General features: G+C 43.1%; 1 protein-coding gene across 1 annotated transcript in view; it reads right to left on the minus strand.

The window, feature by feature from the left end:
- Positions 1-14794, minus strand: part of LOC126470043 (leucine-rich repeat-containing protein 20-like) — a 39081-nt gene extending 24287 nt beyond the window's left edge. The window contains exon 1 of the mRNA XM_050097539.1: positions 14616-14794. Coding sequence (XP_049953496.1) covers positions 14616-14745 — 130 coding nt within the window. The 5' untranslated portion in view covers positions 14746-14794. The remainder of the gene's footprint in view (positions 1-14615) is intronic.
- Positions 14795-15081: the final 287 nt, after the last annotated feature.

Raw genomic sequence — 15081 nt, forward strand, 5'->3', positions numbered from 1 at the left:
TTAACCGTATCCGACACACAGCTGTTTGAAAATCACGGGCCTCAGTTGCATGTTCTTCTTCACCAGCACTCACATGCGAATGCGACCAAGGCGACATTAGGCTACGTAGTGTTTTCTTTACTGGCCATTTCAATGCACGCTTCATTTACGTATGTTGGGGTGACGAGACCTGCAAGTGTCGCCGTGGAGTCATTTCTTGGCCACCGAGGTCACCCGATCTTACTCCATTAGATCACTGTTTGTGGGATCAGCTGAAGAGTGAAGTCTACAAGCGCAGCGTGGATACAAAGGAGGAACTTCTCGCTCGTATTTTACACGAATGAGTTCACATCAGCAACACAGCAGCTGTCTTCAAGAACAGGAATATGCATTGCAGTTGAAGGTGGACTTTTTGAACATCTTTTGTGAGGAAGTGTACGGAATTAAACAAAACATCAGATCATAATGTTAATTTTACTGTCAGTTGCATTTGTCTTGTTCCGACTGTTCTCATTAGTTTCCTTGAAAATGTTAAGAACTGGACATATGTTCGTATGACGTTTTTTTGTTCATAATCACTAATACTGTCAGTCCTCAAATCATGTACCATTCCCTCGACTCACCCTGTATATGTTTTCCCACAATGTTAAAGGATTCTGTAAAGTCTAAGCTTCCTCACCCCTAGACCATCCTTAACTGAGCCAAGGAGTGCTCTAATAATGGCTGGCGGACGAAACACACTTCAAATGCTATATCTGTTTAGCATCCTTCCTATCTTTGACGATATGCTACCAGCATATGGTAGGAAAGCAACCGATTTACAGTAAAAAACAAAAAGGCGTTGCCACCGCTGGAGGTACTGATGCATTACACTTCTGTGTGAATTATACATGGAATTTAGCATAATGCTTGGGCCAAGTTAACTTCACCTTAGGTAGTGATTGGAGTGTTGTTACAAGCCTATGAAAAATAATGTAAGTATCCCGAACGATATGTTACTGCCGGAGAAATTTCGCAACAGAGTAGGTAATTCAGGGCAGTGACTATCTAAGTACTATAGTATTTCTCAAATTAAAAGTCGCGATCTCGGGGGTCAGAGCATTGCGCCTAGCACGGCCTGAGCCGGTCACCCCTCATAAGGAGTTGGAGGCTTTATCCTTAAGTGGCAACAGAGTCTCCTCCGGTTGTTGGAGGTCAGGAATGAGTTGCACGCTTCCGGACTCTGTTGGTTTCCTTCACCTATCGTTCCGCGCCGCGCGAGGCCGCGTACACTGGCCGGTACCGCCGCTCGGTGTGGGACAGAGAATGAACGCTCTACTAACGCAAAATTATTTTCATGTGCTACGGCCGATTTTTATTTTTGGACAGCAAAGAATTTTAATAATGTATATTTTACACTGCTCCGCAGTGTACACACTAACGAAGCTTGGTGCCAGATGTAACCTGACTTCCGCAAGCAATGCTCTTAGTGTCTGCGTTGTCCGAGCACTATTTATTTTATGCTTAGAGCATTTCTTGAGATAGCTAAGGGGCCGTATTTGTGTTTGAGCCCGCTCCCGTTTAATTTATCAGGAACGCTCGGTACTATTAAAATGTACCATACGAGTCGGGGTTAGGTTGACTGCGGAGTGCTTTAAATGCAGATACACTTTGTTGTTTTAAATGGTCCTAGTCTAGCGCAATAGTTTATGCTTCCAAATACGCCACGCCACATAGAAACAGGGCTGTTTCTTTCTTAATTCCAGGTACTATTCACACAACTGTGAATTCTTGCAATAGTGATTACTTATAAAGTTGAGAGGATTAGGTTTACACTACTTAGGCAAGAAATCGTGCTGAGGATGCAATTCAGTACGATACATTCGTTCACAACTGTGCGTGTTTCTAAAAAATATAATAGATAGAATTCATACTCATCTATGAAGACTGAATTAGTATAAGTTAATTCAGTATTTTTCGATTTTATCATACATTTCAAGAGCGTTTCAGATTTCAGTAAGTTAATTGATCGGTCATGATGTAAGCCAGAAGTATGAGCGTTTTTGAAGGGTATGCTGCTGAAAACTCCGAACATTATATTCGTGTATTTTGGGTTCGCCATTATCTCAGTAACCAAAGGAAGTAGTGAACAACAATTACAATGTATTTCTTGAGCCTTAACGTTTTGCGCTTTTCACTATCTATAAATAGAAGCAGGATAATCTAGTGACGGCATAATTCACAGATTACTCTGTTCATTTGCACTTGTTTACTGAAGTCAGAGTAATTTACCTTGCCTTGTTTTCGCTCCTGTTGTACTTGTGTATTACTTCCAATCATTCTGCAATATGGAATCCTTCACTGTCACTTGTTCACGACTTATTTTTCAGTTCATATGTTTCAAATTTATTGGACCATTAGTGTTGAAGACCATCTAAATAAATCCCCAAATCGCGTGCAGCAAATAATTCGAGATTTGAACTCAGTTGTTAAGGACAAACGCTAAAATCCGTCTCACCTGCTTGCCATTTACAGCCGCAACTGCTCAGCAGTAAGTTTACTCTTACATCCACTCATCCGAGCAATATGTAGGTGCTTTATTCGTAGTTTAGCATGCTTGACACTTAACGCCGCTAACCTCATGTGGCCTGAGACAGGAGAACTTGAGACAGCAACCCTCCGCATCGTACTAAGGTGGGCCTCTTACTTTTGTCCTAGCAGGCACTCAAAAACGTACGTGTAACTGTTCATTTTCCCGAACTGATTTGGCAGAGATACAGACTAGAAGGAGCCTACTCGAGACGTCTTCAGACTGATAACAATATATAAATCAAGTAGAAGAAGAAGGAAAAAAGAAAAGAAAAGAACGAGTTCAGCAAATACCTCAATTCAGGGAGTGTGCCAAACACAAACGCTTGAGATAAAAATTGTTGGAAGACAGACGTAAGTAGCAAATGTTTCCGGAAGAGACCGACGCACCAGACATTGGGCTGTGGTGCAAAGAACACTAAGCAAACGTACTGCTCACTGAATTTTGGTTGAATGGAATAAACATGGTTTCTACTATAGAAAGGCGATAGGTAAGACGTTAGCATACTACATTAAAAGGTATCCTATGAAAACATGCTTGATGTTGTAAATCGTTGTGGTTCAATTTATCACTATACTGGCTGAACCAGAACCCCTCTGACAACCTTTCAAAGGTTGTCCCGGAAGACTTAAGTATTTTGGTATAACGCACCCACTGTCTCCGGCACCTCGTTACAGAGTAATAACGTATTTATGATGTATTCGGTTTGTTGCCGCAGTCACCCTTGTTTTTGTGAAAATACCTTCACAACAGTGAAAATGCCTGCTGTATGCAATAATCAAAGAGTACAAAAAGCAACACGCAGTAATGCAACATACATTCAACGACACGCGCACACTTTCATTACAGCGGGTTCAGTCTGTTCTGTAAGTGTAGGGTATAGCACGTAACAAATGCAGAAGTGTCCCCTTATTGCTACTGTTCAAAATTTCGACCACCGTGCTCAGTGCTCCGTGAATAGCGAGGCACCATCAGAATTCCAGGAGTTTGGCGTACTGCTTCCACGGCTGCGATAATCCTAGCAAACAGGACCATGCGAGTATCGACCAGGCTTTTCACATGCACCCGGAATTAAAAGTCTACTGGTGTGAGGCTCGGAAACCGAAATGGTAGTGGAACAACTCAATCGCGATCAATCCATTGTCGTCCAAACGAAATGCAACAATCGTGTAACGAGTCGCCGATGACTGTGGGTCCGTTATATCAAAACACTCAGAAGATACCCCTGAACAACGGCTGACAGTTTGTCGGTGGAGTTCTAATTCACCCGGTATACCAGAAAAATATCCGATTGTCATAGTTTTCATTTTAACGAAGATAAAAATAAAACCTAAACATGGAGATAAATATAGTATTGAATAACTAGTTGCAGTGACCGGTGTTGTCTGGGATGTTTAATATCTGCCACACAAAGTGATTGGCCCTGTGCCTTGTTGATACTCATAGCGAATGCACGATGCATGGGAAACGCCGGCCGAATGGCCGTGCGGTTAAAGGCGCTGCAGTCTGGAACCGCGAGACCGCTACAGTCGCAGGTTCGAATCCTGCCTCGGGCATGGATGTTTGTGTTGTCCTTAGGTTTAACTAGTTCTAAGTTCTAGGGGACTAATGACCTCAGCAGTTGAGTCCCATAGTGCTCAGAGCCATTTGAACCATTTGCATGGGAAACTGCAATCGCTTTCCATCGAAAGGCATATTGGAATCACTGGGTGTCAACAGTAAGCGACGAATGAATACGTCTTCACCTGTGGCATTCACAAAAATCAGGTTCTAAGCTTCCGGTTCTGACTTTTGCAAATACGCACCAATTTCAAACCAAAAGTTTAATAACAACAGTTACATCATAGATTATGCTTCAATTCCTATTTTTATATTACAAAAAACTAATATATTTGTAATGCATAAAGTACCTAAAATCTAACTGTAAGATACATACTTTTCGGATTTCAATACACTTAATTTTCTACACGAAATATGCTTAATGAATGAGTATTCCACATGTTTATTAATATTTAGTACAACTTAAGTTAGCAGTGGTGAAAAGACCCCTAATTATTTAAAAAGACGTACGAATTTAGCAGTTTGTACATTGCTAGCTGCGGAACTTTCATTTAACGAAAGTCTGACGGTACGATTCCAAGACGTGTATTGTCGCGATAGGAATTACAGTCAGTTTACCACGATATATTTCGTTTGTTAGGCATTTAATTTTTCAATAATTTTCTTCATTGTTTCATTTCGATGTAGAAATTTAAAATAAATCGGCCAAGAACTTTGAAGTAAATCAGTCAAGTACTTTTCGAGGTGTTTGGTACCAACGTCTCATATTAAAATATATGTATAGACATGTTCGCCCAAATGTTCATTCGGGGGTCCTATAGAAATCTGAAGTAAACCGGCCAAGAACTTTTAGAAATTTTTGGTAACAACCTTATCCCTTTATATATTACAAACATACAGGATGTTACAAAAAGGTATGGACAAACTTTCAGGAAACATTCCTCACACACAAATAAAGAAAAGATGTTATGTGAACATGTGTCTGGAAAGGCTTAATTTCCATGTTAGAGCAAATTTTAGTTTCGTCAGTATGTACTGTTCTTCTTCGATTCACCGCCAGTTGGCCCAGTTGAAGGAAGGTAATGTTGACTTCGGTGCTTGTGTTGACATGCGACTCATTGCTCTATAGTACTAGCATCAAGCACATCAGTACGTAGCATCAACAGGTTAGTGTTCATCACGAACGTGGTTTTGCAGTCAGTGCAATGTTTACAAATGCGGAGTTGGCAGATGCCATTTGATGTATGGATTAGCACGGGGCAATAGCCGCGGCGCGGTACGTTTGTATCGAGACAGATTTCCAGCACGAAGGTGTCCCAACAGGAAGATGTTCGAAGCAATTGATCGGCGTCTTAGGGAGCACGGAACATTCCAGCCTATGACTCGCGACTGGAGAAGACATAGAACAACGAGGACACCTGCAATGGACGAGGCAATTCTTCGTGCAGTTGACGATAACCCTAATGTCAGCGTCAGAGAAGTTGCTGCTGTACAAGGTAACGTTGACCACGTCACTGTATGGAGAGTGCTACGGGGGAACCAGTTGTTTCCGTACCATTTACAGCGTGTGCAGGCACTATAAGCAGCTGATTGGCCTCCACGGGTACACTTCTGCGAATGGTTCATCCAACAATGTGTCAATCCTCATTTCAGTGCAAATGTTCTCTTTACGGATGAGGTTTCATTCCAACGCGATCAAATTGTAAATTTTCACAATCAACATGTGTGGGCTGACTAGAATCCGCACGCAGTTGTGCAATCACGTCATCAACACAGATTTTCTGTGAACGTTTGGGCAGGCATTGTTGGCGATGTCTTGATTGGGTCCCATGTTCTTCCACCTACGCTCAGTGGAGCACGTTATCATGATTTCATACGGGATACTCTACCTGTGCTGCTAGAACATGTGCCTTTACAAGTACGACACATGTGGTTCATGCACGATAGAGCTCCTGCACATTTCAATCGATGTGTTCGTACGCTTCTCAACAACAGATTCGGTGACCGATGGATTGGTAGAGGCGGACCCATTCCATGGCCTCCACGCTCTCCTGACTTCAACCCTCTTGACTTTCATTTATGGGGGGCGTTTGAAAGCTCATGTCTACGCAACTCCGGTACCAAATGTAGAGACTCTTCGTGGTCGTATTGTGGACGGCTGTGATACAATACGCCATTCTCCAGGGCTGCATCAGCGCATCAGGGATTCCATGCGATGGAGGGTGGATGCATGTATCCTCGCTAACGGAGGACATTTTGAACATTTCCTGTGTTTGAAGTCACGCTGGTACGTTCTGTTGCTGTGTGTTTCCATTCCATGATTAATGTGATTTGAAGAGAAGTAATAAAATGAGCTCTAACATGGAAAGTAACTGTTTCCGGACACATGTCCACATAACATATTTTCTTTCTTTGTGTTTGAGGAATGTTTCCTGGAAGTTTGGCCATACCTTTTTGTAACACCCTGTATATGTTTCAAGTCAGATTGTGAAATGTTATGTAGATCAGAATAAAACTGTAGATTTTTAAGAATTAAAAATGCTATTTCCGTAGCCAGTAGCTTTAAGTTCCCCATCTGAGAATAGCGAGAAGTTGGGCAGCGCTCCCGCACTCAAGCAGCACTTCCGTGAGGGAAGCCACCGGCCGTGGAAGTGCGGTAACAGCCACGCAGATGTGTTCCGAAAGCGAGAGTAATCACGCTTTTGGTTACGTACGCAGAGCAGAACACACCAGTGTTTAGAAAGTGTGGAATGCTGTAATTCAGGTCGAAACTGCTCGCAGGAGGATCTCAGCCTGACGGAAGCCTGGCCACCTGGCTTCATTCTCGGCTTTCACTTTCTTAACAAGCTTCTCGTCGTGAAAAAAAAAAAAAACGCCGCGGGAGGCGCATCGGTGACGAACTTTCATTCTCGAGATAAGATAGCTGACTAAGTTTCTATTCTCAGGTGTCTACAGCGTCAAGTCGTCGCTGTTACGTAAACGTGGAGAGCATTAAGCTTTTGTTTTTGGTATTGACTAGTTCTATCGCTCTTCGCTGACCTGACTTACTGTTATCGAGCTGAGGGGTCTTTATTGCCCTATGCCGAACAAAGAAGTTGTCAATATGACACACTTCTGAGAGCATTCGTTCTGGCTTTTATGCGCTCTACCAGCCTACGTCTTTGTTTTGCATTACTTAATTGCTGATACATGTAATTAATCAAAGCAGGATGACACATTATGCTGTAAAGGGATGTCACATGACAACGAGTTAGACTGGAAAAAGGTAAGTATTATTTCAAAAGTAATGGCCATAACTGTTAACACATTTATCCTACTGTGAGACAAGACGGTCAATGCCTTCATGCAAAAGTGTTCGCTGTAGTCTAAGGAACCATTTTGTACCCAGCGGTGCATCTCTTCATCCGAAGCAAATCGATTGTCATGAATGCCTTTGTCATGAATTTCTTTCTTCAGGAATATAAAAAAATTTAAGGCGTAGGGGGAGATATCGGGATTGTATGGGGATGTGTAAGGGCTTCTCAGCGAAACTTTTGTAGCATAGTTAAAAAAAAAGTCTGGGCAACGTGTGGGCCTGCTGCAGCAGTTTCGATGGAAGCTTTTATACATCCTCCATCTAGTCCAGATATTTCCCATCCGATTTCCAATTTGTTGGTGCTCTGAAGAAAGACATTCGTGGCCGTCGATTTACTTCGGAAGAAGAGGTGCACACCTGGGTAAAATCGTGGCCACATTGTCTCACGAAGGGATAAATGTAGTAACAGTCACAGCGAATACTTTTGAAATATTAAACAGTTTACATGCTTTTTTCCGTTAGTCTCGTTTTTAATTGACTGCCGAGAGAGAGAGAGAGAGAGAGAGAGAGAGAGAGAGGGACGAGAGTGTAACAGATGATGTATACAGTATCTACAGGCGCTCTATGTTAGGATAATGGCCTTAAAAAAACTTCCTCCATTTTCCTTGTATTAAGATAATCAGAAAACGTGATGTTAGCGTTAGAACGCACGGGCGTGATACTTAAAAGCAGGCGATTGTTTCTGTTGAAGACCTCACTTGAGTTTCCGGCTGTCCGTATACAGACGTGATACACTTGGAAGTGGTCTCCTTTTCAGTATGTGCAGACTGCAGGCTTTGAGATCTAGTCGACATCATGCTTCAAGACCTTCACTAGCTGAGAGACGCTTAGTATAGAATTTTGTCACAAGGATCCTCCGTGCTGATGTGTTCCTACTCTGGTGGTTGTACTCCAAATAAAACTGCAATCAGATCTTTCAAAACAAGTGCTGAAGAACTTCACTTCTCATTACGCTACAGGGCAGACGACAGAAAAAGCCATTACATTACGCACATCGAAATTCGGGGAGGGCATTTCGGTTTGTCGGCCAATTTTCAAATGAGCGAATACTGTCATGTACAGATGGAACACAGCAGTTTACATTTAAACAAGAAATTTATCCTTGGGAATTTAAAACTGTCGAGAGTTCAAAAAAAATGTTTCGGGATTCACGAAAATCGGGTCAAGTAATTGTAATCCATATTTTACAATAAAGTAAATAATAAGAATGCCGAAAACGTTTCATTTTATCTTTAGCAAGACCGACAAGTATCAAAGCTGGAGTTTGTCTCTCTTAAAGACAGTTGTGACCATGGAACAAAGCTCCATATTCGCCGACAGCAAGCAAATACCTCGAATGATGAGAAACCTGCCGCACAACCCGGAAAGTAGGTCGTGTTCTGTATGCATACCAATCTACGTCACATAACTTTTATCAAAAGTTGAGAAACTCAGTAGGTTTTTTCCTCTGTACAAGGAAAGATAAGCTTCGTTTCGAAGATTACTGAGAGAACATCAAACTCAGATTGTATCTTCATTTGTTCCACTGATACCCGAAAGTAAACGCATTTGTTTGACCCACTTTATACTAGTAAATTATTATTGAATATATTTATTTGAACAAGAAGGCTGATGGTATCCCAAACACGACCTATAGCGTGATTGACCCATCGTGATTCCGCAGTGTGTTTTTGACACCTGTCTTGGCCTAGATTGTATTTGAGGAGGCAGACGAGCTCCATTCTCAAAGACAAAGGAGAATTTGGCGTTCTGCCATTTTGTACCTCTCGGAGTGGTCCAAGAAGAGGGCACACAGGACCCAGACGTAGCACCCATGTACTCGGGAGATACTTGGCAGGAATCCCAGTGCACCGTCCAGATTTAGCCTTCCCGCGATTTATATAAGCTACGAAGCGTGTTGGTCGCGACGGCTCGACAACAAAGAGGTGCTCGTTGGCGTCCCAGACCTCAGACAATATGCGAGCAGATACGCGTCGTCTCTGACGAGCTGTGCGCGTCTGTCAACTCCACGTGCTTCTGTACAGTTCTTAGCGGAGAAACTGTGTAGCATTATTAATTATATGCGAAAGTGCCAAAACGTCGTCATCGGCACGTGGAAAGGCACGCATCATCTGACCGGAGGCGAGAACGAGTCTGAGTGCGCGTTGTTAATGACTGATAGGCTTGCTACTGAATCAGACTCACCGTGTTTATGAACGATATCTCCAACAACAAATCTGCTGCGTCGTAATTCGCCCACGAAGTTAAGACATCGGTTTGAGTGGGCTATACACTGATATGTGGGCTGAGACATGTGCAGAACAAAGGAAATCGTAAGGACAAGTAAGAAACAAAGAGTCGCTTGTTACTGCAAGAATATAAATAAAGAACCGTAGTGACAAGAAGACGATTAGCGTACAATGTTCCGCAGACGTCGTGTCTAATAGAAACGGAATTCCAGCTCATTTCAAAAAAGACTGTGAATGGGTTCGGTCACAGGCTTGTTCAGAGGATAATTTCGGCATTCTCTGTTACGGTTCCAGCGTCTTAATTACTGCTTAGTCTCACTATTTCCCATAATTAGAGTTTTATAACTTCTGAGAACTACCTGTGGGTGGAAGCAGTCGGCCAAATGGAAATATATATTTACTTCGCGAAGATTGGCGCATTACATAAACAAAATGTGAGCATACTGTGTTAAAGGAAACTGGTGTAGATGAATGCGACGACTGTGGCAGACTGTAGAGAAACGCTTGTATTGCTGATGACGATTTAAAAAAATGGACAGGGTTATAACCAGGCGCATTTTCCTCTGAACTACACCAAGGGGACCGCCGAATTCAGTGTTCCAGCCAACGGATCCCTATCAACAGTCATTTACATCACCCCACGAGAACCGCGAGAAAGCTTGGGGCTTAACCCAGATCGCTGGTGCTAGGTTTGTTGATCAAGAACTGAAGGCCATCACATGTTCTCCCATTGAAGACAGGTTCTGAGAAAAATTCCTTCAGTCCCAGGATTTTAAACTGATATCCCGGGGTCCAGTGCTGTCGCACTGTGGTAGCTGGTTCGAATACGAGAAGGAAAACTGCAATTCCTTGGGAATAAGTTGCTGCAGGACATGTCTCTGTTGGGACCGCTGAATACTGGTACTCGTCGAACAAGAACACAAGCAGGCTGCAGACTACTAACGAATTAAGTGACTCGAAGATTTCTTAAATAATAGAACCCAGGACGTTGTCCTAGACTGTCAGTGTTCATCAGAGACAAGGGAGTGCCCCAGGGAAGTGTGATACGACCGTTCTTGTTCTCTATATACATAAATGATCGGACGAATGGGGTGGGCAGCAATTTGCGACTGTTTGCTGATGATGCCGTGGTGAATAGGAAAGTGTCGGCATTGATACAAAAATTCTACTTGGTGTGATGAATGGCAGCTAACTCTAAATATAGAAAAATGTAAGATAATGCAGATGAGTAGGAAAAGCAATCCCGTAATGTTCGAATACAGCATTAGTAGTGAGTTACTTGACACAGTAAGGTCAGTTACATATCTGGGCGTAACGTTGCAAAGCGATATGAAATTGAACGATTGGAAGATTGTAGTGGTGAAGGCGACTGGTCGACTTCGGTTTATTGGGAGAGTTTTAGGGAAGTGTGGTCCATTTGTAAAGTATATCGCATATAGAACACTGATGCGACCCATTCTTGAGTACCGCTCGATTGTTTGGGATCCCCACCAGGTGGGATTAAACGAAGACATCGAAGCATTTCAGAGGCAGGCTGTTAGACTTGTTACCGTTAGGTTCGATCACCAAGGCGAGCTTCACGGAGATGCTTCGTGAAAGAAAGTGAGAATCCCTTGCGGGAAGACAACGTTCTCGTCGCGAAACACTATTGAGAAAATTTACAGAACTGGCATTTGAGGCTGACTACAGAATGATTCTACTGCTACCAACGTACATTTCGCGTAAGGACCGCGAAGATAAGACAGGGCAAGTCGTGTCTTGTACGGAGGCATAGACAGTTGTATTTCTCTCTATTTGGGAGTGGAACTGTAAAGTAAATAACTAGTAGTGATACAGAGTACCCTCCGCCATGCACCATACGGTAGCTTGTGGCGTATGTACGCATATGTAGATCTAAATGCAAGAAAATTGATTTGAGAAGTTCTGTGTGAACAAATCCGTGAAGTGTATGAAAATAGTAATACCGTTCATTTTATTTGAAATAATAAAAAATCCCACCAGGGACATTATTAAAGGAACATAAATGTAAATTCGGAACTAGTACAACCTACTGTCTCTTGACTGTTGTGAATCTGGAATTATAGTGTACATGTAAGCTGGAGTATGTTTGTTTGTATCGGGTCTAACATGACGCAACCTTGTACCGTCGCGTCGCTTTGTTTGCGAAGCGGTTCGCGGAGGCGGTACGTCATCAGCAAAGGCGCTATTGCCAGCAGCGTAAGGTGAGCGTTATCTGGCGCGGAGCACCGGTTTGACAGAAAACAGCTGTCGCGTCGCCCCTTTGTGCGGGAACAGCTGTGTGCGCACGTGGCCGCGAGCTTGGCGAACTGTCAAGTTCCGCACTGCTATTTGCAGCGAGAAGGGCAAAGCGGCCTCGCAGCCACTGGCAACTCTGTGAGCTGAGAACACAATGCACGGGCTCCTCCAAACAAAATGCATCGAACGCTTACAACAAACAGAGCATTTCCCTCGTTGATGAAGATACTGGGCTCAACTCCGCAGTAGACAATCCCGACGTTGGTTTCCCTAAACCACTTTGGCCGAATCTGGCAACAGTTTCCTCCCACCTCCTGTTCAAGTCTACGAGACATTAAACTCTTAACCCTTCTTTTCTTCTCCCACTTCTCAAAGTGAATTTTGAGAGAACTAATATTGCGCAAAGCTGGGTCGGAACTTTCGACGTAATTACTGCAACCGACCTACATGTAGAATAGACATTGAGATTGTTGCGCATTAGACTATAACTTGTATTAAATAGTGCATGACGTTCTTGTAATAGCACAATCCAACCGATGAGTAAAAGTGGCAACAAAGAGAAATGTCTGTCTTTAATCTAAAAGAAAAAAAGAGACGATGAAGTCGTTTGCATGATGACTACGCACTGTTAAACTAGCACAGGAAGTGTAATGCTGTTAGTTTTTAAACTCTGTAATCACGTAGCTAAAACTAGGGAATTTGTTGCTGTTACAATGCCAACGAAATAAATACAAGAACAATAAACATAGACGTTATAGAAACAACAACTAAAAATTGTACTAGTTAGATGTCAAACTATTTCTTTTCTGTTTGTTTGCATGGTCATCTTTCGCAGCAGCTGTTAAAATCAATTATTATTGGTTTCTCCGTCTCAAGCTTACTGCAATTAATTAAAGAGAATTTTACACCATACACGTTTCGCTTTCATTTACAAAGCATCTTCTGTGGTCGGAGTTTCTGCCCTTTGTTCACATATTCTGTAAACCATTGCTTCTCCGCCGGCCGGGGTGGCCGAGCGGATCTAGGCGCTACAGTCTGGAACCGCGCGGCCGCTACGGTCGCAGGTTCGATTCCTGCCTTGGGCATGGATGTGTGTGATGTCCTTAGGTTAGTTAGGTTTAAGTAGTTCTAAGTTCTAGGGGACTGATGACCTCAGAAGTTAAGTCCCATAGTGCTCAGAGCCATTTGAACCATTGCTTCTCCCCTCTTTGTTAGCGGAGACTGATGTCGAAAGAAACTTCGTTACATTATAAACTTGCCAGTATTTACCCTTTTGCACTTTCTCTTACGCTGCATCGACGTTATTTACACTTCACCTCACTTGTGAATATAGAAATGCAGTAATATGCGTTGTGACTCAGCACAATATTACAGTGTTTATGTTTCTTCATTTTTTCCTGTAGCTATACGAAAAACAAATGAGCAAACATAAACACTAATACTGTGTTGAGTGAGTATGCATACAAATGCAGTTCTATTTCCAAAAGTGAAGTGAAGTGTAAATAGCTCCAATGTAGAATAGAATATGTGAACAAGACGCAGAAACATTAATGACCACAGGAGATGCTTTGTAAATAAAAGCGAAACGCGTCTGATGTAAAATTCTCTTTAATTAACTACAGTGAGCTTAAGACCGAGAAATCAATAATTTATATTTATTTTCTGGTTAGTAATTGGATATATTTGGTTGTTCCACTAAACATATCGAACCAAAATATGTTACTGCAAATGGTACACAGCGAACGTTATTTTCTTTTTGGGTGTATTAATTTGTCAGCTACAAAAATGACAGAAATCTTGTCTGATGCTGCTATCGCACACGAAATTGCTAAATCTACCAGGCAATGGGACATATCTGTTCGGAAACACGAAAGACAAGAAGGAAATGCGATGTTTCCGTTTCTGAAATGAAGATTAATAAAAGGCAAGAGACTGAAACGTAGGTAACTTTCCAACAGTTTGAAAACATGCGGAAGCAGCTAATTGAAAGAAGGGAAACTTGCAGTAGTATCGATACCAGCACTACAGCAACAATGGTAGGCGATGAAATTGTCACGAAGTGCCCTCTGCCATGCATGCTAGTGTTAACTACTGAGTGCATTGGTAAACGAGTTAAACTGCGAGAGCAACTGTGGCATTAAGAAGCAGAATTACGAGTGAAATGAATAACCGATGCTAAACAAAGGAGAGCATGCTGCACAGGTTAGATACTACGCAGTAGATCACGCAAAGAGTGGCTGGCATCAAAAGGCACAGCGGTAAAAGTTACAGGTACGAGCGATAGTAAACAAAAGAACGTAGGTAACTTTCAAACAGCTTGAAAACATGCGGAAACAGCTAATTGAAAGAAGGGAAACTTGCAGTAGTATCGATACCAGCACTGCAGCAACAATGGTAGGCGATGAAATTGTCACGAAGTGCCCTCTACCATGCATGCTAGTGTTAACTACTGAGTGCATTGGTAAACGAGTTAAACTGCGATGGCGACTGTGGCATTAAGAAGCAGAATTACGAGTGAAATGAATAACCGATGCTAAACAAAGGAGAGCATGCTGCACAGGTTAGAAACTACGCCGTAGACCACGCAAAGAGTGGCTGGCATCAAAAGGCACAGCGGTATGACAGGAACGAGCGATAGTAAACAAAAGAGAGAAGGCTAGAGACTGACCCAGATTGTTGTTCTCCTGCGCCTCGGTGCATCTGCCCACGACGCGGATGATTGCCCTGCCGGCCATGCGGGTGCAGTGCATCACTGCCGCCTGGTTGGTGATGTCTGCTCCGAACTGCGGGGGCCTCATGTTCGCGTCGGCTGCTGTTGCTTGCTGCTAGGGATCTGCGGCGGCAGCGGCGCGGGCGCGCTTAAGTACGGACGCCCCCCACCCCGCAGGCGGCGCACGTGCGCCGCGGCGCCGCGCACATCCACCATCATTTCGCGAACTCAAAATACGCGGACCAGCGGGAAAAACCAATTGTGCAAGAAGCGGAAGAAACCCTCGACTACTCTTTGAGGTTCGTCTAGGCCGAATGTCGACAGCCGAATTGCCAACTCCCCTTCGGTCAGAAATGGGGACTCACAATAGTGGCGTTTCAGAAATGACAGTTCTTCTACTTATAACCGTAACAGCTACGGGTAA

The sequence above is a fragment of the Schistocerca serialis genome, chromosome 3, assembly GCF_023864345.2.
Source record: "Schistocerca serialis cubense isolate TAMUIC-IGC-003099 chromosome 3, iqSchSeri2.2, whole genome shotgun sequence".
NCBI classification, from domain to species: domain Eukaryota; kingdom Metazoa; phylum Arthropoda; class Insecta; order Orthoptera; family Acrididae; genus Schistocerca; species Schistocerca serialis.